The sequence below is a fragment of the Bubalus kerabau genome, chromosome 4, assembly GCF_029407905.1.
Source record: "Bubalus kerabau isolate K-KA32 ecotype Philippines breed swamp buffalo chromosome 4, PCC_UOA_SB_1v2, whole genome shotgun sequence".
NCBI classification, from domain to species: Eukaryota; Metazoa; Chordata; class Mammalia; order Artiodactyla; family Bovidae; genus Bubalus; species Bubalus kerabau.
Window position 1 is genome coordinate 27,355,403 of NC_073627.1, and position 23,630 is coordinate 27,379,032.

Sequence of the window (23,630 nt, forward strand, 5' to 3'; positions counted from 1 at the left end):
GCTAGAGAAAGCCCACACAAAGCAACAAAGACCCAGCACAGCCAAAATAATTTTATTTTAAATGGAGATCCTAAATTCAACAATGATGTGGTTACTATTCCTGCACCACTTAAAACAAGAAGTACTTTTGTCACCTATTAGGCTGATGCTTGAAACTTTCCAACTAGATTTCACTCACTCATCATAATCAACAAACATTTCATTCCATTATCTGAAGGCATCAAGGGTTTTGGTCCTTGAATAAATGTAGAGTGCCCCACAGGCAACCCAGTAACCAGTTACAAAGAATCAATTCCTAGTGTCACTGAAGCTGTTAATTTACTGTTCTCTTGACTTCAGATTTCACAGGATGGCAGGGAAGAAAGAAAAAGTGTACCACTCTTTGGATGGAGAAGTATGGAAGTGGGGAAGGGGTGCTCAGAGGGTAACAAATCTGCCTGCAATGCAGGAGACCTGGGTTCAATCCCTGGGTCAGGAAGATCCCCTAGAGAAGGAAATAGCAACCCACTCCAGTATTCTGGCCTGGAGAATCCCATGGACAGAAGAGCCTGATGAGCTACAGTCCATGGGGTTGCAAAGAGTCGGACACAACTGAGTGACTAACGCTTTCACTTCTTTTCACTTTCGCTTCTTGGAGGGAGAAGCATGGAGGTGGGGAAGGGGTGCAGAACGAGAGAACTGGAGGCATGGTCAACATACTTTAGCTACCTCACAATTGGGGCTGATCATTACAGTTTAGTGAGATTCTGCCTGGGACCTGCGAAGTGACTCCTCAGAGCTGGTGAGTCTGCACCAGCAGCTTGTCCCAGCTGGCCCTGAATCTCTAGAGATCTGGACGGACGTAAAAGTCTATGCCCATCTGTAGCCTGGTGTGATAAGGCGCTCATTCTTCTGTGTGGACCATACCGCCCACCTGAGACGTGATCTCACCAGCCTCTGTACAAAGGGCTTTGATTTGGTGTGGATCTGATTAAATGACTGTAGATGTCCTTGGAAGCACTATGTGGAAGAATTTTAAACAGCTTCTCCTTTTTAATATGCACTTCCTCTTCGGTTTTAATTATTTTGTTCCTACATTTTCCCTTTCAATTTACTAAAATCTAGAAATGTAATTAGAGCAGAGGCTGGGCTCAGAGAAAGCTGCCAGGATTTCTACAGCATGATTAAATATACTAGGCATCCCTTTAGTGTGGGACTGAAAAATAGGATTCTCATTATTATCTTTCCTTATCCAGGAAAGAATCAGCACCACGTACAGATATGGATTTATTGAAAATGCAGCACTAATTAAAAACTCACCCAGTCTCTTGACGAGGATTGGTTGGGGCGGGGGGAGTGCAGTTATTTAATTATTTCCTCCATTGACTGTTTTGTTGTTGTAACCACAAGCAAGAAACCCCCTGCCCCATTCCTCTATCCTCAAAATAAAATTCTCTTCCTCATGAGGGACTTAATGAGGCTTTTATCTATGCCACAACAATCAAGCTTACAGTGGCACCAATTCAATTCACTGCTCTTTGTGATGGTAGGAAACATGCAGAACTCGTTTTCTTAATCCAAAACTCAAATGACATAGCGTTCTTTGGCCATCATGAGCCAGGTCTGGGCAAGGAATCTGTCCCAAAGACCCCTAGATGTCTGGTATTTATTCTGCCTACGAGGACCTTCAGTTCCATTCTACAGTCCAATAAGCAAAGGCATGGTTTCTCTTGAAGGGGTAGGGGAGGTAGAAGCAGGCAAGAATGCACAGATGAGTAGAGGTGTAGGAGAAGGAAATGTAGGAAGGACGATCCTTAGCAGCAGCATGTGTGTGTGCTCAGTCCCTCAGTTGTGTCTGACTCTTGGTGACCCCATGAACCAGGCTTGTCTGTCCATGGAATTTTCCAAGCAAGAAGACTGGAGTGGGTTACCAGCGTAGTCCTGTCTAAAGAGGCAGATGACACCCCCTGAGATACCGGTGTAAGACTACGCTCAAGGAAGCATATCAACAAGAACACACTGATTAGGTCGTGCTAGGGCTGCGATGGGGTTAATAGAAAATTGACAGCGACAAAATATTTATTGATTAAATTTCCTAGTGCAACAGCTGTGGCTTAATGAATGAGCTCCAGGCGCTTCGCCTGGAGACTCAAGTTCAAACCCAGCACTTACGCTGACTAAATATAAACTTGGACAAACCTCATTGAGTCTCAGTTTTTCCATATGAGCAATGGAGAAAATAATGTCCACCACACCATGTTGTTGTGAGAATTATCTGAAATCATATTTGAACATATCACAATCACTATACACAGACTAGGATAGACCCCACTTATTTTTGGATGTGTGACTGAATGTGGATCCGGGGTAAGTGTTCACATGCCCGCTGGTCTTCAAGCCTCACTCTAATTGGCATGCCATCCTTGCTCGTTTCCGCTATGCCCTTCTTTAGATTCGTTCAGAAAGCATGGAACGAAGGAAGCAGTATGGGCTTCTCGGCCAGAACACTGACACTTGCTAGGTGGGGCCCCTGACAAGCTCCTTGGAGTCTGTTTCCTCAGAGACAGTCAGGTTTCTTGTTGCAAGAACTGCCCGAATGCTGGCTACATCAGCCCCAGCTGGAATTTACTGAAGACATCTCTCTGGCTCCCAGAATTGTCAGGAGTGGAAGAACCGGAAATTCAGCAGAAACCAAGGACTAGTAGAGGAAGAACAAAATCTTCTTTAGCAGGACGTTATGGTCAGGAGGTCCAACCACTGAGCGCTGCCAGAGTGCCACCACCAGACACATTTGCCCCTGCTGCTGCTGTTGCAAAGGACATCTAACATTCTTTCCATCTGTGTGCTACAAACCCAGAGCCCAGGCAGTGGCACCTGGGTTGACTAATCCTAGACCACATCCCAGGCCCTGACCACCTTGGTGGTGGTGGTGTTGGGGGTCACGGGTGGGAAATGAAAAAGGTGTCGCTGCCATAATATCCATGGTGTCACCTTCAGCACTCCTTTTCATTGATGCTGTCCACAGCAGGGTACTCATCCCAAGCAGGAAGAGAGTCAGATGCTGGACCACCAACCCTGCCACCTCATCTGTGAAATGGGCATTCATCATAGGGCAATAAGCAGCATTGAATGCCATGTTTGTTCAGAAATGCTTGGCATATAAAAGACATTCTGTTACTTTACTTCCCTCTTTTATAAAACAAAAGACTTGAAATGGTATATTTATCCGAGGATTTGATCAATGAGCGTATAGATATTGAAGTTCTGAGTTTTTAACCTGGAGAAATGGTTAGGAAAGATGATGTTTGACAGTGGAGAAGCAAGCAGAGCAGATGCAGTGGGAAAGAGAGGAGAGGAAATGGCAAGTTTCAGTCCAGCCTGTCTTTGATTTTTGTCCTGGACTGGCCACACAGCTCCATCTCCATCTTGTTCAGCTTTATTTATTTATTATTGGCCATGTGGCATGTAAGGATCTTATCCCTGACCAAGGTTCTAATCCATGGCCCCTTCATTAGGAGCATGGAGTCTTAATCACTGGACCACCATGAAAAGCCCTCCTTCATCTTTAAAATGGTTTTAAGAATTACCTAGTCATTCTTTCAAAATAAGTTTTGAAGCGTCAATATTTGTTTTCAACAAAGAATATATTAATAAAATATAGGTTATATTCAGTGTTATGAATTATTTTCAGTGGTTTCTTGGTTCTATTCTGAATGGGCTTGATCCATTACCTGATGTTATTTGCCCTAAAATAACATTTACCTAAATCTAGATAATTTGTTTAGCAAAAACAATTTTTTCTCTGTCTCCACTCAAATAGAAGTTACTTCTAATTTTGTAATTTTAGATTATCCTTGCCATGGCTCTACTTTATCAAGGTGAATTGATTTCAATTGAAAGTTTATTCTACATCAGAATCCTATTTTAAAGGGGGAATTTAATCTAAAATTCAATTATGGAAGGTCTGTGCCCAAATGAACAGTCAACTAGCACTTACTGAATGCTCCCCAGGTACAGAGCTCTACCAAGGTAACTACAGGAGAAGTCAAAAGAATAGAAATATTGTCCCTAGTCACAAAGAGTTTTCAGTTTAGAATTTTAAAATTTCAAAACTAGAAGGGACCACACTGAGAGTCTCCAGCCCAGTGGTTTCTAAACAGCTTGCTTCTCAAGCTCTGGGTTTCTGAAGATTTGCCTCAGGGTTTGCAAGGAAGAGGGGAGCAGCAAAGGGGGCTGGGCAGTCCAAGCCAAGCCAATCTGGCTCTCTTTTCACTCATTCAGGCCAAAGATTGAGCATCATCCTTGAGTCCTCTTCTAATACCTCATATGTAAACCATCAGGGATTCCCTTTAATTCTAGTTTCAAAGCATGCCTTGGATCTGTCCACCTCTCTCCATCTCCTCAGTCCCATTCAAGTTCTAGCCAACATCCTCTTTTGCCTTAACCCCAGTGATAGGGTCCTAATTGGCCTTCTTAATTCTATGCTTGTCCTTCAATCTATTCTTCACTCTGCAACTAGGGCAATCTAATTAAAACTTGTCAGATCATGCTGCCCCCCTGCTTAAAAACCCTAAATAACTTCCCATTGGACCCAGACTTTGTATCACTGCCTTTAAGTGTCTCACCCTGTTCAACTATGTGCCCTGTTTGCTTTTCTCCCCCATCTTCATTTTAGCCATACTGGCCATCCATCAGTTCCTGGAACCCATCAAGCTCTTTCCCTCCATGAGCATTTGTGGTTACTGTTCCCCCTGCCTTGAACACTTTTCCCCTAACTCTTTGCATTAGCTGGTTCTGCCTCTTATTTCAGGTCTCAGTTTAATTTTCACATCCTCAGAGAAACTTTTCTGATCACCAGCCTCAGTGGTCAGGACCTTCTTGGTATCTTGGTACTAAGTTTACTTCCTTTACAGCACTAACAACAACTTGTAGTTGTGTGTTTACTTTTTTACCATCAGCCTCCTCTAATCAGTTGTTGGCTCCAGCCCATTTGTTTGGCTGTCTGTAATGTCCCAGAATTCAACACTGACTCATAGACAGAAGGTGCCTTGTACGTACTGAATGAGTGAACGTACAACAGAAAACCCTAGATGTGTATGGAATGTCAAAGAAGGTTGGAAGTACGTAAGGAAGTTTAGCAGGCAAAGAGTGTGCAGAAGGGGAATGAGGAAGGGAAGCAGACCAACCAGACAAAGATCCTAAGGCCAGAAAAAGCATAGAGTTTTTTAGGAACTCAAGGAAAATTTGTGTGGCTGGAGTACAGAGAGCAAGTGGGAGGGCTGTGGGGAGGGGGTCAGGTGGGTGAGGAAGAGCCAGCCAGCATGTCTCCCCTATGATCCAAACCATGGAACTGAGAACAGGCTAGGATTGAATTCCCCAGAGGAAATTCAGGGCTCTCTTGGCAGAAGGAGGAAATGAATGCTGGAGGCCAACGACAGAAGACCGATACTCCTGGTTTTCCTTCTTTCCTGCTGGCTACTTCTTCTCAGCCTCTTTACAGGCTCCTCTTTTGGCCATCCTTTGAACATCAGCTTTCCTTGGATTATGTTCAGTTCCTCTCCTCTTCACACAGTCCTCACTTGCCTTGAGATGGCTCCTTTTTTTCCCCTCACAGCTCCACTGCCATCCATCTGCTAAAGAATATTCCGAATCTATCTTGAGCCAGGACTTTCTTGAGCTCCAGACTTACATATCCAGCTATCAGCCTGATATCTTCAGTTGAATGGACCATAGGCACATAATATCCAGCAGATGTAAAACCTGCTTCTTCTTCGGTGTTTTCTCATCTCACCAAGTAGCTCAAGCCTAGGAGCTGGAAAGAATCCTTGACGTCTCAAGTCCATTTCTAATTCAGCACCAAGTTCTGAGAGTTTTATACTTTAGTTATCTCCCAGTTCTGCCTACTTCCTTCTATCTTCTCTGACACTTCCCTCATCCTTCCCAGGATCATAGCAGCCTCCTCCCTGGGCTCTCAACCTTTATTTATGAGGAAGGAAAGCAGACCAACCAGATAAAGAGCCTAAGGCCAGAAAAAACATGGAAGGTCTTCACCCTTCCAGTTATTCTCTGCTCTGCAGCCAGACTAAGAGTTGTAAAAAACCAATCTGATCAAGTAATTTCTTTGCATTCCACCCTTCATTGCCCTCAATATAAAAACCTTAACAGAGATGAGAGGCTCTTTAGCAGTGACCTGTGCCTCAGTCTCCAGGCTGTGTCTTATGCTTCCCACTATACCCAGCAACTGAGTTTCCTGCCATACAAAGAACTGCTTTCATCTCTGAAAACACCAAGTTCTCTCATTTTGCACATATTATTACTTCTTCCCAGAACAGTCTCCTCCACACCTTTCCCTGATCTAACCTCATCTTCTCCCGGTTAATTCTCTGCTGATTCTCCAGCTTCAATTCATCTATCTATTCCTCCAGAAAGCTGTGCATGTTACCTAGCCCTGAGCTAGGCCTTCCCATATTTCTCTTTTCACTGCAACTCCTGTATTGCTGTTGCCTGATTCCTTCTCTGTTCCTCACTAGATGATAAGCACCTTGGGGCAAGAATTTCCATTTTTTTCCTCTATTGTGTTTCCAGTACAGGGAAACATTCCTAGCACATAGTTGAGTATTCAGATAAGTGCTTGTGTGATGAATAAATGAATGAACTAGAGGAACAAACATTCCTTTCAGGAACTTGGATCCTATAGTTTCAGGCACAGAAGCCTCCATCAGCTTCCTCTTCCTGCATCCACTGTTTGGCCACAGGCTGGTCAGAAGCCTGTAAAAACTCTGAACATACGCAAGAGCAGCTCCTTGACTCACACCATCCACCGGGAGCCCAGTCTTCCCTTAAAAGGCCACCTTATCAGAAAGTGCTTGGGATGGCATTTATGAGCTCTATTTTTATCTATGTTGGAAAAGTCTCAAAGTTAATTCCCAAGCCAATGACATTAAACTCAGGAACGTGGATGAGCAAGAAAGCATCTACATGATGCCTTTGAGTCACAGCTTTGTCTTCCGTGGCAAGGCTTGCAGTGTCCCAGTCACTGGGTCCTTGTTTTTCAGGACAGCTGACTCTAAAAAGCTTTTGATCTCCCATTCATTAAAACTAGATCCTGGAGTCCTTAATGGTCGAGGGAAGGGTGTTCTCTTCTTAAAGTTCTCTTAACTCTGCTGGGGCCCTCAACGAAGAACAAAGAATAGATTGCCAAACACATCCCAGGTTATTCAAACCAACTTTCTACCCCCATTCCCAAATGGAAATGAATCACAGGTGATAGCGTTGCTAGCAGCAGGAAGGAAGGAGGCAGCATGGCCAGAGGAGAGGGCTCCCGATGAGCTTGGCCAGAGAGCTAATTGGACAGAAGCTACAGAAATGAGACGAGTAACCCAGCAGGGCTGGCAAGCAAGTCGAGGGTCTGTGCCAGGGAAAAGATTCGCTGTCAGAACTGGGGGAGAGTGAGAAAGAGAGAGAAGGAAGGAGATGGGGAGAAGAAAATGACATGAAGGACTGAAGGGGGAGGTGGCAGGAGGGTGGCAGGCAGCGGCAGAGATGGGAGGAATCTTAGGCAGTTTGTAGAGAAAGTGAAGAGAACCGAGGGAGCGCACGTTTCCCTTTAATCCAAATGGGGTCCTTTGGGGAAAGGGGATGTTGGAGAGTCAGATGGAGGCCCCAGAGAGATGGTCAGTCACCCCCAACCCCAGGCAGATTACAAATGAGACAGGGAATGGTCTTACTTCCAGATTAAAGATATTAAATTTGCCATCATCCCTACCCCTGGGAATTGAGGAAAGATAGTTTTTGTCAAAGGATGCTGGAACCCAGAGGACTCAAGCCACTATTTGAGTCTCCCTCCCCTTATCCTTAGCAAAAGCTTAAGCAATTTAGGGTTCAAAGTTAGGGTTCAATTTAGGGTGCAATTTAGTCTTGCACCCCCATCCCCCCTTCTAGGAAGTATCATACAACCCAGGATCATAGCCCCCTGTGCGCCTCTGCCCCTTCTGGCTACTCTGGGCCAGGGACCAGCCTGAGAGCTTGGAGTCTGGGCTGAGTCAGCACTGCCTGTAGGAGAAATTGCTTCCTGGAAGGTCTTGCTTCAAAGCTCTGGCTAGCCAAGCTCTGGTAGAGTGCAGAAGGCACACTGGAGGCTGGATAGATCTTTGGCTTTCAAGATACTTCTCACCAGAGAGAGAAACGTGCAGCAAAAATTTCCATAATCCAGCTTAAAGAGTGACTCCAATGTACTTTAGGCTGCCCCTCCACCCTCCATGATTCAGAAAATTACAGTTTTTTAGGTCCCAGAAGAGATTTCGGGGCCAAGATGGAAGTTCTGATTCCTGATTGATCTGGTTACTTCTCCTGTGAATCAGAAAAAATATACTTTCTGAGCCTCAGATTTCTGTTTTCTGAAGATATGTCCTTATTCACTGGGGCAGCAAGAAGGCTCCATTGCGTGGGCACAAGGCAGCATCCTGTCTTGATAAAAAGGACAGCATACCATTAGCAGAATCAGCAGACTGCTCCAGGGGTCAGGCTTCCTCTCTGTCTCTGGAGGCTGCGATGGGGAGTCGAAGCCATCCTCACCCTTCTCTTTAAGTTGGGAGTTTTGATCCCCCAATGTAGGATGAGAGGTCATTTTGATGATCTCACTTTGGACAAGTGAGAAGAGAAAGTGTTTTACTTTGACCCCTACAACTGCTTGCTATGCAGTGGGCACTCTAGCGGGCAGGCAGTGGGTGGCAGCAGCTGCCAGACACCTTCCCCCGAGGATGTATCAGTTTGTGCCAAAAACCTCTATAAGCTCTTTCTGATCTCTGCGCCAGTGACTACAGGTCCTGGAAGGAAGCCAGGAGTCTACCCTGAGCCCTGCATTCTTCTCCTCCCCCTCATCCGCCAAGAATGGGGAAAGATGGCTTGGGAGCTCACTGAGAAAGGAGCTGATGGTTCTTAGACATATTTTCCAGCTATCACACCTGCTAACATGGGAACTCACACTCATGAGCACACACACACTCAGCAATAAATTGTTTCAGGTTTTCTTGTTCCATCTGTCCCATGCCTAAAGCAGTGGGACTAAGAATTTCCATCAACAAACTTATTCCTAGTTTGTCTCCTTCTTCCTCCCTTCTTCCTCCCAAAATTTCCAATAGACATTTATTGATGTTTGACTGGCACCTACCCTGTGTCAGTTACTATGTGTTAGGGGATAAAGACATAAGGACACAGTCTTCAGGCAGAAAATTCATATAAATACTAAGCAGATGTAAGACAGTGATATAGTGTTGCAATAAGGGAGGTGGCAAACCGGTGGCCATAGGCCAAATCTGACTTGTAGGCACGTTTAGTTTAGCAGGCAAAGAATTTTAAAAACTGTCAGAGTTCACATAAAAGTCAATATTGGCAACTTTTTTTTTTTGAAATAACCAATCTGGCTACAATCCAGAGGAGGTGAAAAGCCACTGTCCCCTGTAGGTGGGATGTACCCTCAGTGCTCTCATAGGCCACATATCCACCCACCATATCTACCCACCTCATCCTCTTCCCTGTTGAGTTAAGCTTGTTCTTTTCATTCATCCATGTTCATCCACACGATTGGGCAGAATTTGGGACCCTTAAAATGAAAGCCATCAGAGGACCCAAAGCAGCTATCCCTCGGGCTAAGTCTGAGCACGCTGTTGATTTGGTTGCTTGTGCGTTGTTTTTCCCCTGCCCCGATCATGAGATGTATAAGGGAAAGGCGCCAGGCAGCTGCCCCCTCCAAGTGTCTCCAGCCCACAGCAGAGTGCCTTGTACAGGACTGGTCTCAATGCACGCTTGTGAAATGTGTTGAATGAATGGAGTCGCTAGAAGCATCAAGTGGAAAACGGAATTCCAAGCAGAGGGAACTGTGAGTACAAAGGCATGACAGCGAACACTGCAGTGGGAAGCTGCAAACAGCTCACGATGAATGGGGGTGGGGTGGGGGTGGGGTGGCAGAAGTGTGAGGAGTGTGGGATCAGGTAGGGTGCAAGCAGCAGGAGATGAAGCAGGGAAAAGACTCCAGTGGGATCCCCAAGGGCTTTTTACAGTGTATTAGGAAGTTAATCATGGAATCTTGGAAGTGATTTAAGGAGTGAAGTGACAGGATCAGATTCTTGTTTCACAGAGATAACTCTGGCAGGGTGGTGATGTGGGGAAAAGTGGGAAGCTCCAGAGGGAAGACAGAGCCACAGAACTTCAATAGTTCCTTTTCTGAGTCCCTAGAAATGTCACTGGGGATCTATATTAAGAAAATGGTGCCCCCTGCTGATCAAGTCTGGGATTGCATCTCACCCTGGCCAAAAGGGAAATTACAAAATGTTTGGCTCTGATCAAAAGTACCTGGAAGCCCTGTGCACAGAATTGCAAATGGTGATGCATCTGAGATTGTCTTCTTTTCTAGGAAAAGAGGGGCCCATGAAAACAAGTGACAGTGACTAATGCCACAGGCTGTGTTTCCAGATAGACACAGAACACCAGCTAAATCTGAATTTAAGATAAATAAGACAAAATTGTTCGGTATAAATATGTCTCAAATATTGAATGAGACATACTAAGAAGGCATGTGCTGTTTATCTGAAATTCAAATTTAGCTGAGCATCTTGTATTTTTATTTGCTAACCCTCACAACTCTAGATAAAGTGTGTTGGAGGGGCCTAGAGAAAGCTAGATGTGAAACTGGATATGTTACTCTTCTTGGGTTTCTCTGCAAACTTGATCCCACCCCTCCATCTAAACAGAGCTGGAGAGGATGCTTTCTCATATTCTGCGGTGGTGCCGTTATACAGTAACTCTAGTTGGGAAATCAGTTTTAATTAAATGAGAGCATGATTACAGTGGACCCCTACAAGAATATGAGAGAGATGTGGGCCCTTTTTACAGCAAAATTAACCTACTTGCTTGACATATGTGTGACCACTTGTTTCACACCCACATATTTACATTAAAATTTCAGAGAGTTCTCAGCCTTCCTGAGTGACATGTTCTCTCTAGGGCTACAGTATGAACGCAGCAACTTCAGGGTCCCAGGTAGGAGGAAATGGTGTCTAGTCAGTCCCTAAGCTGAAACACGATGCTTCTACTAGCTCTGGCCACCCACACATCATGACAAAACACGCAAGTAGGCAGGAAGTAATATTCTGTCCCTCCTCTTGGAGAATGTCTTGAACCTCTTGCCCTCTTCCACTTCTCCCCAGAAATAGCAGGGAGTCAGCTATACTTGGACAGAAAACCACCAGCCCTCATGAACTTGCTGCTCAGGTGGAAGGCACGGGATGAAACCACTCCTCATTCCAAGACTCTCTTTGTTCTTCTTTCTAGCTTTCCTGCTGTGGCAGGCACAGCCCTGTGGTTCCCAGTCTGAGGACTGTGCCTGTTGGAATTCAGCTCTCACCAGTAGGGGGAAGTTCTTCAAGAGTCAGTTCTAAGCTTCCTGAGCTGGCTGATGGAAGCCATTGCCCGAACATCCTGGGAGCAGCAGACCTCGGAGCCGAGGTGCCAAGTCTGTCTCCCTCCCACAGCCCTTGCGGAAAGCCTTCTGGCCCCCATGGCCTGCTCTCTTCCTGGCCCTGCAGAGGGAAGGCAGAAGTGGCTCAGGTCGGGAGGATGTTGTTTTTAGACTCTCTCAGAATGTTCTAGATGATGTAAAACCTCATTGCAGGTTGCTTCCATCTTTGTCAGCGTGCTTCTGTGACACTGAGTTTCAGTAGACCACATTATCGAATACAAGCCCCAGACAGACCAGGGTGTTGCAAGCCAACAGTCATAATGATGCACCTACAATGTATTGCCATAGGATGTTTTATGTTGAACATTTTCTGAAACTAATCAATTTTTCTTATTACCTATATAGTGATATGATTTCCAACTATCATTTCTGAAAGAAGCATTCTTTATTCTGAGGTGGCTAGCTTTTCCTAAAATTTTGGACTTTTGTTTACAAAAGTGTCCTTTTATAAACCATATGACATTAAAAAAATTTTTTAAGTCTTTACTTGAAAATATAAAAAACCAGTATACCTATTATCAACAACCCCCACCCCCAATTACTTGAAAATCCTATTGGATCAGGAAATCCAAAAGCTAAATCAGGGAACCACTGATTTAGCTCATTGACCTCTGACATGTGCTAAGTGGAAGCTCACTTGGGCCCTGTCCTCCCATGGAGTCATTTGACCTTCAGCTGATGCACTTCAGTGGAATTGGGGCTCTCTATTCTGGATATGGGGAGACTTGTTTCTGGCTTAAGCTCTCCCCAGGAGTGTTGTAAGGATAAAATGTCATGAACTAAAGAGCTTTGGGAAAGGAGGAGTTCAATAAATATGAGATTGCTGTTCCTAAAGACAGCTGGTGTGTTTTCAGTGGGAAGGGCTGAACGATCCCGCAGAGACCCAGGACAATTTCTCTGCCAGGACATCTGGGGAGAGTGACCAGCACCACTTACAAAATGTGCAAACTGTTCCACCGCCAAGTGGGACCAGACAGCAGTGGCAATGGGTCTCCTGAGGAGGTTGGCTTCTGCCCTTCCGAGGGCATGGGTCCAAGACACAACCATAACTGGGGAAGCTTGAGTTCTCATTAATCTCCCTGGGACACACCCAGGGACCCACTGCAAGCTGCCCCCTTCCCTAACTTGTCCTTCCATTGCCAAAAGGTGAAATGCCTGCTTAGTCCTCCTGACAGGGTTTACAGGGCTGAGGAAACACATCACCTACTGCTAAAGAACCCACTTTGGAGATGATCCACAGTGCCCCTTTAAGTCATTTGAAAAACAACTTACAATTTTTCTCCCTTATGATGATTAATTCCAGAATAGTTTTCCCTATGGTTTTTACCCCCAAATCACATTTGCATCACTCCCCTTGCCCTAGACTAAGAGGTGTACAGGAAATGGAAAAACCACTCTACCACGAGCCTGAGTACAAACAGCTAAAGAGGCAAGCCTGATAGGTGGACCAAAATAGCAGCACAGTACACCCTAAATGAAAAAGAGTGCTTGGGAAAATGTGTGTGCTGGTTCCCTCCCTTCTACACAGAGCTGAGAATTAACTGCAGATGAAAGTCCTTTGATGTTTAGAAAACTGAAGCATCAGGCCGCCCAGGGTTAGTGATCAACAATACTTTTGTTTGAACTTGCCTGGTATTTCACGTTTATCAGTACCATAATAACCTAGCAGAGTGTTACTGATGAGAGTCTGACTTGGCACTCTCAGTTCCTGTGATCCTGTAGGTGAGTACACTACCCCGAACAAGCTGGCAGCTTACACAACATTTTAAAATATCTTCCAGTTGAGCTGAAATGATGCCTCACTGCAGAGCCACTCACCTGCTCCTGTGCTCTCACTTGAGCTGATTAGAAGGAGCATGGCGGGGGGGGGGGGGGGGGGGGCGGAAAGACAGGGAGTTTGAAAGACAGGGAGTGCATATACACAGCACTGTATTTAAAATGGATAAACAATGACCTATTGTATAGAACATGGAACTCTACTAATGTTATTGTATAGCTCATGGAATTCTGCTAACAGCCCAGATGGGAGGCGGGTTTGGGGGAAACTGGATTACATGTGTGGCTGAGTGGCTATACCCCAATATAAAATTAAAAGTTTGTAAGACAGAAAGAAGCAGGAGCATGGGGAGAAGCCAGGCAGTTTAAAACCCTATTTCCCAATTGGCAGTAGAGCCAAACCTCCCTTTTCACTTCCTTTCATCTTCCCACACTCTCCCCAGCTCAAGCCTCACCTTGCCCAGACACCTTTCTTTGTTGTTAGCTCTGCATTTCTGAGATGCAATGATTTATCTACCCGACTCCCTGTTAGACCCTAGAGGGTAAGTACTGATCCTAGTCAACTCTGAACTCCCAGCATGTCCATAGGATGTGGCATACAGAAGGATTAGAAGAACAGGCAAAGAACCGAATGAATATACCAGAACTGGGCTCCTGGCTCTCCGAGGATAGCACAGCCTTGCTCTAGTATCAGGTGAGAGCCATGCTGAGCTGTTGGAAATCCTTCCTTCTCTTGGTGACTAGCATGAGGTGTGCCTGAGACGCCTGGTTGGGTAAGGCAGAGGGTAGAGGTGGAGGGGACTGGCCTGATAACTGGGAAAATGTCTCGCTAAAACACCAGGCCCAGGGACTTCCCTGGTGGTTCAATGGCTAAGACTCCATGTTCCCAACGCAGAGGGCCTGGGTTTGATTCCTGGTCAGGGAACTATATCCCACATGCTGCAACTAAAGATCCTGCATGCCACTGCTAAGATCCAGCACAGACAAATAAACAATTATTTAAAAAAAACCCAAAACAAAGAAACACCAGGCCCAGGTAAGGACTGCTAAATAGGCCCCTGGCCCTGGTAACATGCTCTCACTGCCTAACTAATCCACAGAAGAGAGTTTGGAAGAACTATCAGTCCAGTAGGTAAGGAGCTAATTGATGCGACTTTCAAGATGAGAACCACAGAGAAAAGAAAGGGGTGGAGAAAAGAAGGAAGTTCAGCTAGATGCATTTAAAACCTCTCTTCTCAAGGAGGAGTTCAAAATGAGAGGGGGGCCTTTCAGGGCAGAGCTGCAGTGACACCCAGGGCCCCAAGAGAGAGAGACGAGTGCAACTGAGCCAGGCTTGAAAGGCTGGGTGCAGGGAGTGGGAAGGCAGCAGCGCAGGAAGGAGGCTGGGCGCCCATCTGGAGAGCCATGGGGCTGGGGCTGCTGAACAGATGGAGTGAAAGTTGCAGCTGGTGGAAATGCACTTTCATGTGTAAAGTTTGGTCCACGGAGGATAGCGATTTCCAACTCCAAAGGCAGCAGTGGGCAGGTGGCTCTGCTCCATGCTCCGCCTTCTCCCCCCACTGCCACCCAGAAAACTCAACAGCGGCTCTATGCCAGGACTCAGCCACTGTGCCTTCCGCCAGCATCCTTTTCAACAGGCAGGAGCTGGCATGGGAGTACCAGGGCACCGCCAGGATGGCAGAGGCCTGCAAGGCTTTAGCAGCTGAAGAGGACAAGGGAGGATTAACCCAGCCTCCCCAGGAGGGGACCGAGAGGACTGAGAACAGACACGGAGATAGAGGGAGGGAAGCTGTTCACGACATGCACACTGGGTCTCCGCTCTCGTTTTGGTTGAGCTTTGGTTGAAGGGGAGGAAATGGGGAAATGTCAAAACGCAGCAGACTCTGAGGCTCTGGGCTCATTTCATCTCAACCTCAAGAGAAGTTTCTTGAGGAGAGAATATATCTGCAGTTTTTTAAGAAATATTTGCCCACCAGAGCTTTAAGAGATAAAGTGCTTTTTACATTCTCTAGCTCTCACAGACAGCTACCTGGTCTAGCGTATTTAGACCTTTGCCTGTGGGAATAGAGGCCATAAGCGCAACAGTTCTTGGGGGAACCAGCCACCCAGCCACGTTAACCACACCCACGTGGGAGCAGATTGGGTCATGAACACCAAGCTCTGCCTCTTCTCTTTCCCTCTTTTTTTGTGCGAGGCTGTGCTCCTGGTCGTCCAGAACAGAAATGGCCAACTCTGTCTTGTTAAAATCCAAATGCTTTCTTTAGAATATGTGATTTTGCTTCTTTAAAAAATAACAACAACAAAACAAAAAATACACAGACTGACACCTAGTCCTTTATCTCTATTGTGTCCGTTTTCCCAAGAGATGTCACTGTTGGAGAAAATAACTTAAATATTCTTGGAGTGGAGGTAGTCTCTCTCTTCCTAGTGGGATGTCTTCTTGGCTCCCTTCCCAAACTTGGCATCAAGACCGAGACCTATGGAAAGAGAGAACATGGGCTTAACTTTATGGGGAGAAATGAAGTCTACAAATTATTTGAGGATGGGAAGTGGGGTGTGCCTTGGTCTCCAAAATTGGAGCTTTAAATAAAACTATAATTTTCAAACATCAGTTTTATAAAATCTCCTCAGAGAAAAGAGATTAGTATCAAATGAAAAACATCACAAAGATACTGATAAATTACATGTGTATATAAAATACAGCAGGGATTTTCCTGGCAGTCCAGTGGTTAAGACTCCTTGCTTCCACTACAGGGAGCACGGGTTCGATCCCTGGTGGGGGAACTAAGATCCTGTGTGCTCCATGGTGCAGCCAAAAAAAAAAAAAAAACAGCAAGACCAAATGAAATTTAAGAGTCAAACTTCTACTTCTCTCAGCTCATCCACAGCAGTGCCAATTAGTAGGGAATAAGTATAATAATTTTACCCTGCTCAGTATCTGGGGAAAAAAGAATCACTGGAAAGAAATCAGTCAAATGAAATGTTCCTTAGGAAGGCTGGATTATAGGTAATGCTTCCTCTTCTTTTTTAAAAAACGTCTGCTCTAAAATAACACATTTAAAAAATATACAAGTATTAAGGAAAAAAAAAAAATAAAGTCCCTTTGTATGGCCCAGAGCTGCATGCTCTGGATGTAACTTACCCAAGAACACCAGCACGGTGCCCACCCACTGCATGGGGCTGATGGGGTTGGCGAAGAGGATCACAGAGGCCAAAATGGTGAAGAACTTTCGAGTTGTGGTGATGATGGAGCAGGTCAGGGGACCAAAATACACAACTGTCATGAAGATGAAGCTCTAGAGAAAGGCAGAAAGACAAAGTCAGGCTGGTTCCTGAGTCTCCACCAAGGCAAGTCTGTAACAGGACATCACAGCTGATCTGGCCACCCTCTTCTCCCAGCCAGGCCAGTCTCTCTTGGGGAAGCCAAGCCATCACCCATCAAGACACTCACCTGGCCCAGGGCACTAGTCAGGCCAAAGAGGAGGATGTTATAGACGATGGTAGGGTACCTTTCGGCAAAGCTCAAGAACTCCCAGAGCTCCCCGGTGAACAGGATTCCTAGGAAAAAGCATCCAAAGATGAACGGCACACCCTGTGTGGCCACACTCACGCATACACCTGCAGAGCCCTGCGAAGCACTCTGAAGGTGGGTAGGGCAAGGGAAATGTATGGCGAGAGTTTGTATTGTCCCATCAAGCATCTCCTATTTTTCTGAATAGAGAAACTAAAGACTCTTCTGGGAAATACTTAGAAGTTAATGAGTTACTTCTGTCAAAGTGACAGAAAGAAGCAAACCTCAGATGCTGTGAAGATACTGATCCACACATCCCTAGCTCAAGGCAGCCCCAAGCACTGGTCAATTCCTCTGTTAACCCTAGTGTGTTGTATGAAAAATACTCCCTGTGTGTGCCCAGATTTGAAAAAAAAGTTAGAAGGCACTGATTTAAAAGCAAACATATCCATGTTTGAACAATCTTCGGTATTCACCACAGACTAATGTCTCATCTACCTCAGAGAAGGGTGAGTTCCCAGGGCACCCCTGCGTTTTACTACTGTGCGTCTTCCCATGACGCCTGACACAGATCTACTCCTGATTGTGCCAGTACAAGCAGCAGGCAGAGCTGACTGGTGCAAGTTTCTCTAAGAAGGCTTCTCAAGGGCTTGGACAATAAGGCATCTGAGAACTGAGGCTGACCTTTGGCCTGGGCAAAGAGCACAGCTGGCACCAGAGCTAGAGATTAAGTGGATGAAGGCAGTCTGCCCTCTGCTGATACATGGGAAGAATAGCAGAACCACTCCTTACCAGCTCCCAGCAGCAGTGTCGACCAGAGGTTGATGTTCAGCATCATGTGGTTGGAGCCTGTTTGGTAGTGAGCTCGCATGTGGTCCTGGGAAACACCGGTCAGTCCATCGAGGGTTAGAGACAAGAGCTGGGAAAGAAAGAGTACAGGCTGCAGTGAGAAGGCCACTGCGGCCCTCCCTAACTCAGGAAACAGACCTCTCACTTTTCTGCGATCCCTCAGAAAGCCGCGGCCTAAAGACAGAGTCCTCAGAACAAAACGCTGCCATTTGCCCACAAGCAGAGGATGACAAGAAACCACGTGGGCTCCCTCCTGCCCCCAGCACTGGAAGGACAGGTGATCTGAGCCACACAGATGTAACGTGATCAGAGCAGGGCAGGAAGCCTAACACTTCTCAACTCAATGCCGTGAAGCCTGGCATGCAGGGGCCTAGAATAGGCCGTGGTGAGCCACACACATTCTTCCACTAAAGGTGGAGAGAGGAAATCTAATCCCAGAATGTTAGCCTCCTGGCTTGGGAGTCCAGTGCTCCAGAGACTGGATTCTGTGGTCACATTGTCAGATTAGAATCCAGGGCAATATTGGACATAATTTGTTCAGTCATATCCAACTCCTTGGGACCCCATGGACTGTAGCCCGCCAGGCTCCTCTGTCCATGGGATTTCCCAGGCAAGAATACTGGAGTGGGTTGCCATTTCCTACTCCAGGGGATCTTTCCAACCCAGGGATTGAACCTGTGTCTGTTAGGTCTAATCTGCATTGGCAGGCGGGTTCTTTACCCCTAGCGCCACCTGGGAAGCCCATGTTAGCCACTAACTCTGCCAATTAACAGCCATGTGGCCATGGGCGAACGATTTAACTTTTCTTTGCCTCATTTTCTTCATCTGTAAAATGGAGATTAATACTATCTAAGTTATGAAGTTATTGTAAAAATTAACTAATTTTCATGTAGAACCCTTGGAACAATACCTAATACCTAGTAAGCAATAGCTACTATAGTATTATTATTTTTTGACAGGAAAGTAGGAGTTATTGGTGGGCAGGAGGAAGGAGGTGACAGCGCCCTCATGAGTGCAGGGCCCTTTGTCCAGAGGACCACGATTAGGGGTGTATTTGACCCTACAGCCATCTGGGAGGAGCCGCTTTTCTGCCACCACAGTTTCAAATTCATCTGCATGAAACTTAGTAAATCCCTACTTCTTGGCGATGTGGATCTTCCAGTGGCCAGGAACTTGAACTTGGCCCTGTGGAGGGCCTCAGTCATATGCCCCTTGTTTTGCAGCTTGGTGTGAATAGACATTATAACTTGGCCAAAGAGGACTCTGGCCACTGCACCCTAGGCTTTCCAAAGGCACCACGCATACCTGTCTGGAGCCTAGATTGGGGACAGCATGCCAGTCATGAATGTCCACTGGCCAGAGTTATCTCCAAGGTCCCTTAGGGCAATCTGTACAGGCAACAGGCTGCATACACCACCAGGGAGGCTGCTGTTTGCAGCCACTGCACACTGGGCCCCCATGGGGAAAAGAGCATGGTTGGCTTAGCTGGCTATATACTATCATTTTAAAGCTCTGGCTTCCAGGTTTCTCGGAAAGCCAGTGAGAGACACACTGCTCCTTTCCTCTTTACTCTCAGGTCTCAGGGACCTCACAGCAGCATTTAGACACAGGCCTCAGAGTTATATCTTCTCCAGAAGGAGAGCTGAACTGCTGTGAAATATTCTAGGCTGCCCACTACAGCCTCAGCAGAGCCAAGGATGCTGCAGCAAGAGACAAAGACCAGAAACTGGGGGCAGGAAACATCACTTATCTCTCTCAAAACATATAACTGGCCTTCTGTATGTGCAGGGGGTGGATATTCCTGTTAAAGTTACTGGAAAAGGCTTTCTTTCCCAACAGGATTACATACCAGGAGCAGCTCTCCATAGCCAATTGTGTGTTCTTCTATCCCGACTACTTTTTTGGGTTTGTACATGAAAAGGGCCACTCCAGCCACAATTAGCAACACACACAGGTACTTGGCCATTGGGTACTTCTTCTTCAAGAGGGTCACTCCAAGGAGCATGACTACAGAGAAGAAACAGGGTGGAAAATTCAGGTACCCATAGGCACTGTTGAGACCAATAATCTCCTAGGAGCCAAAGACTCGTGGGGAAAAAAGAATGTCTGAGAAGGAGAGCTGACAGAGGACAAAAAGAGGAGAGTGCAAGACTAGCACCTACGTAGAGATGACTGTGCAACAAGATTGAACGAAGAATATAAAGCAGAGAAACGTAGAGAACAAAGGCTCCAGGAAGGAACCTGGCAAAGGTGTGGCAGTAGGGAAGAATGAGAAATTGAGAATAAGGAAACTGATGATCAAATGGGATTTAGGGTATCTAATACAATGTAGGCCACCAAAACGACTGACCATGTGAAGCAGATGAGGTCAGCTTCTAGCTCACAGTGAGGATTACCAGCTAATGAACACCCAACACAACAGGACGTGATACAGATGACAGGATGGGCAGGAGGAAGGGATGCAGGGAGGTCCCTAGAGATAGCAATGGTGAGATGACAAAGCTCAGAGGAATAGAGCCCTAGCAGAGGAGGATCAGGCTCACTACAGGAAGACAGGATGGACAACAGCGACCATCTTCTGCTTACCTGGGATGGGCTTGCAGGATTTACCAAGGACCTGAAATTAAATTGAGCAAAAATAATTTCTGAGCGTCTTTGACATGCCAGGTACTGAACTAGGTGCTACATAAGATGAGTAAGTTAGCGTGGGGCCTGCACCAGAGACTGCAGCCTCAGAAAACGGCTCTATCACGGCCCACCCACTATCACTAAATTTCAGATCTGTGGTTCTTCACACTCTTAATTTCCCACACACATTCTCCTTTTATTTAAGTCACAGACCTGAGGGAAGAATCTTTCATCCTTTTGAACTTCTGAGCCAACCCTCACCCCACCCTGAGGTTTCACCTGAGTTGGGTAGTTGACAAACTGTAGTGCTGAGTTGCTGGAGACCATAGCACCCAGATAGGAGACAGAACACGCAGCATAGAGCCAGCTCCGAGTACGATCCACTCTGGCAGTGTCAAAAAACTGGATCACTGGGAGAAGACAAAAGAAAAAAACACGCAAGAGAAAGTTGGTGGGCCTAAGATGGACCACTGAGCAAAAGTCAAAGCCACATGAAAGGAATTTATCTGTCAAATAAGATGAGAAGTACTTAGAACTATTTCTGTCCTCTTAGATTGGGAAATCTCTGAAGATTCTCCAACTCTCCAACCCCATCTAAACCTAACACAAGACCTCATGCAGGGCAGCGGTGGGGGGGTGGGTGGATGTTCATTCAGATCAAGGGACTAGTCAGCCCTGCTGCTAGCCCCCAGGGAACAAAGAGAGCCAACACAAAAAGGAAAACCAAAAAGACAAAGAAAAAGTTTTAAATATTCTCATGGGGATCCGGAATACAGATCCATTCTCTGCACATTTCTGACGGAGAAATTGATTTAGTTTAAGGAAACAGAATCCCACCTTTTTCCAAAGCCACTCATTTTATAAGTCTAATAGAGAGGCTGTTGTTAGCACTAAAGGGGTTGAGGGTCTTGAGAGTTAGACCTAATGCCTAGGATACATAGGGAAGGGGACACAAAACAGATTATTATCTAAGTACTCACAGATCTTGGCAAACACAGCATTGACCACACATTGGATGAAGACCAAAGTTAAGGCAAAAGTGAAGGTCTCCTGCTTGGCTCCCTCCCCATACTTTCCTCTTGTTCTAAGAATAAAATGCATGGGAAAGAGACGAATTAATATACTTCCCTCAGGGTCCTCCAGTAATCCAGAGCCACTGAACGCTTTGAAATTGTTTTGCTTCCCTAGACTTAGGGAAAGTTTGGTAAGGATCACCGGGCACATTTACAACAGGAGCCAATTTTATTGGAGCTAGAAACTAGATACTCCAGGCTGCTAATCAGAGAACCGAATGAAACAAACTCTGTGCGTGTGTGTACACACATATCCGTACAGGATGGTGCTGAAGGAAACGTGAAAAATTGTGTGTGTGTGTGTGTGTGTCTGTGTACACATATCCGTACAGGATGGAGCTGAATGAAACATGAAAAACTGGTGAAACGACGTACACCGGGGCAGGGCCGAGGGCGAAGTAATCAGCAACCTGCAAGAATGTAGGAGTTCCAAGGACAGCCCAGCACAGGTCATGGAAACCGAAGTCTGTAAAACCCAGTCCTTTAGAACCAACAGGAAAAACATCAATTAAGGGAAGAAAAATAACCACCTCTAGAGAATCTAGGAACCAACTTTCGCGTTTTGTATAACCCTTGGGAGGTTTAGCAGCAAAGGGGTCAGGATGCTGGGAGAGCAGAAGGGGCCAAAGGGAACACTGGGGCTAGGGGCGGGAGGACCGCGAACCTGAACCTGACCACAGGCTGGGGAGACAAGGCAGGATTGAGCGGGCGGGGCGCGGGGGGTGGTGCGGCGGCTGGGGACGGGGAGGTGGGGGGGTCTGCGTTCCCACCCTGGGGATCCGCTCACATCTTTTCTTGCAGGATCCCATAGTAGAAATAGCAGACAAAGACGCCCAGGAAGCAGAGCGGCAGACGCAGCCGGTCGGGCACCAGGGAGCTGCTAGCGGCCATGAGACGCCCGGAGGACCCAACCGGAGACCCGCTCACAGCCGGCAGCGGCGGCGGTGACAAGTCCAGCCGGACATCGCCGACCGGCGACAGGGGCCTCATAGGAGCTGCATGAGACCGCCGCTGCGGAGGGCCCCAGCAGCCACCGCTGGAACTGCCAGCGCAGGACCACCAAGGGGGAAACTCCTCAAAACCCAGAACCCGCTTCCAAGGAAAGGAGACCCACCCTGGGGCCTTGGCCTCGTCCCTGATGGCCAGGGGAACCAGCTGAATCGAGGGCAACGCCTCGCCCTCGAGACTTTCCGATCAGGCAACTCCGAGGACAGCTGCGACCCGGAGCGCGACGGGATGGCCTAGGCGATATGCGGACGTGGAATGATGACGTATAATGATGTGGAGGTAACCAATTGGCTACTCTGTGCAAAGATAGACAAGTGAGGGGGAAGGAGGAGTACGCCGGCCGAGCAAATCGAATAGCCTTTTTCCCGGTCGGCTGTCAGGCTTCTGCTGGGTCCTAACTCCCGGTAACTGTCAATGTAACTTTAGCGCCCCCTAGCGGGCCCCCAGTGTCCCCGACTCTACCCTCTTTACCAGAAGAGCATTCCAGGCCTGTCTTTGGGGAGCCATCCTCCTCCTATAGCACATCACAAGGCTCCCAAGGAAGGCAGGGCTCTTGTCTCAGCTCTCAAAGACAGGGAAACCTGTGCGTGCCACCTAAATGCCGAGCTACAGTTTTCCTAATCTATATATATATAGTCCATAGGAATTAGTAATAGCCACTTTGTCACCTCTTGACTGTTGAGGATCAAATGAGCTGAGCTTGGTGAAAGTGTTTTATAAACTGTAAAAATGTGCTGTGCAAGTTTACGGTATTTATTAGTCATGACTTGTTCTCAAGTCTGATCTTATTTCCTCACATCTGGAGATGGAAATGGAAGCTTGCTGAAGTGGATTTTCTTCAGGGTCTTACAACTCACCAACAAGGGAGCAAACCCTCCTGCATTAATGAACTCCTTATTGGGCCCCCACCTGATGACACCAGGAGCTAAGGCCGGACTAACCCCAGGGCTTGCCACTACCAGCCTCAGGCCCCATGGTAGTCACTGGACTCTGGGCTGCTCTCTGGGTAGAGGCTCCTTCTCCCCTTCCAGCAGCCTACTCCTCTGGCACAGCCTCAGGCAAAGGAAGGAAACTCGGGGCAGCACCACACCCATCCCTCTGGGCCTGACTCACTAAGACTTTGGGGGTAGGCCAAACTTCAGGGGAGGGGCAAGAAGTAGAAGTAGGGTCTGTCCCCAACTGTCTTCTTTATATTAATTGGGGAGGGGGACCCCCACACTTTTACTCTCTTGCCCAGTGTCTTCCTCTACTGAATTAGCTGACAGTTCCAGGGCACCGAGCTAGGGTTCCA

The 23,630-nt window shown here is 46.7% G+C and overlaps 1 protein-coding gene and 1 non-coding gene across 2 annotated transcripts; both read right to left on the reverse strand.

The window, feature by feature from the left end:
* Positions 1–15,507: 15,507 nt before the first annotated feature.
* On the reverse strand, positions 15,508–22,388 carry SLC35B1 (solute carrier family 35 member B1). The gene is made up of 9 exons (XM_055576167.1): positions 22,119–22,388; positions 21,239–21,342; positions 20,538–20,668; positions 20,217–20,247; positions 19,480–19,637; positions 17,574–17,700; positions 16,722–16,828; positions 16,413–16,566; positions 15,508–15,747 (listed from the first exon to the last, which is right to left on the reverse strand). Exons 1-9 carry the CDS (start codon positions 22,319–22,321, stop codon positions 15,695–15,697), a joined length of 1,068 nt encoding a protein of 355 aa, XP_055432142.1. The 5' UTR covers positions 22,322–22,388; the 3' UTR covers positions 15,508–15,694.
* LOC129651912 (small nucleolar RNA SNORA70) lies at positions 18,991–19,125 on the reverse strand. The gene has a single exon (XR_008714409.1). It is a non-coding gene; the product is annotated as a small nucleolar RNA SNORA70 (small nucleolar RNA).
* Positions 22,389–23,630: the final 1,242 nt, after the last annotated feature.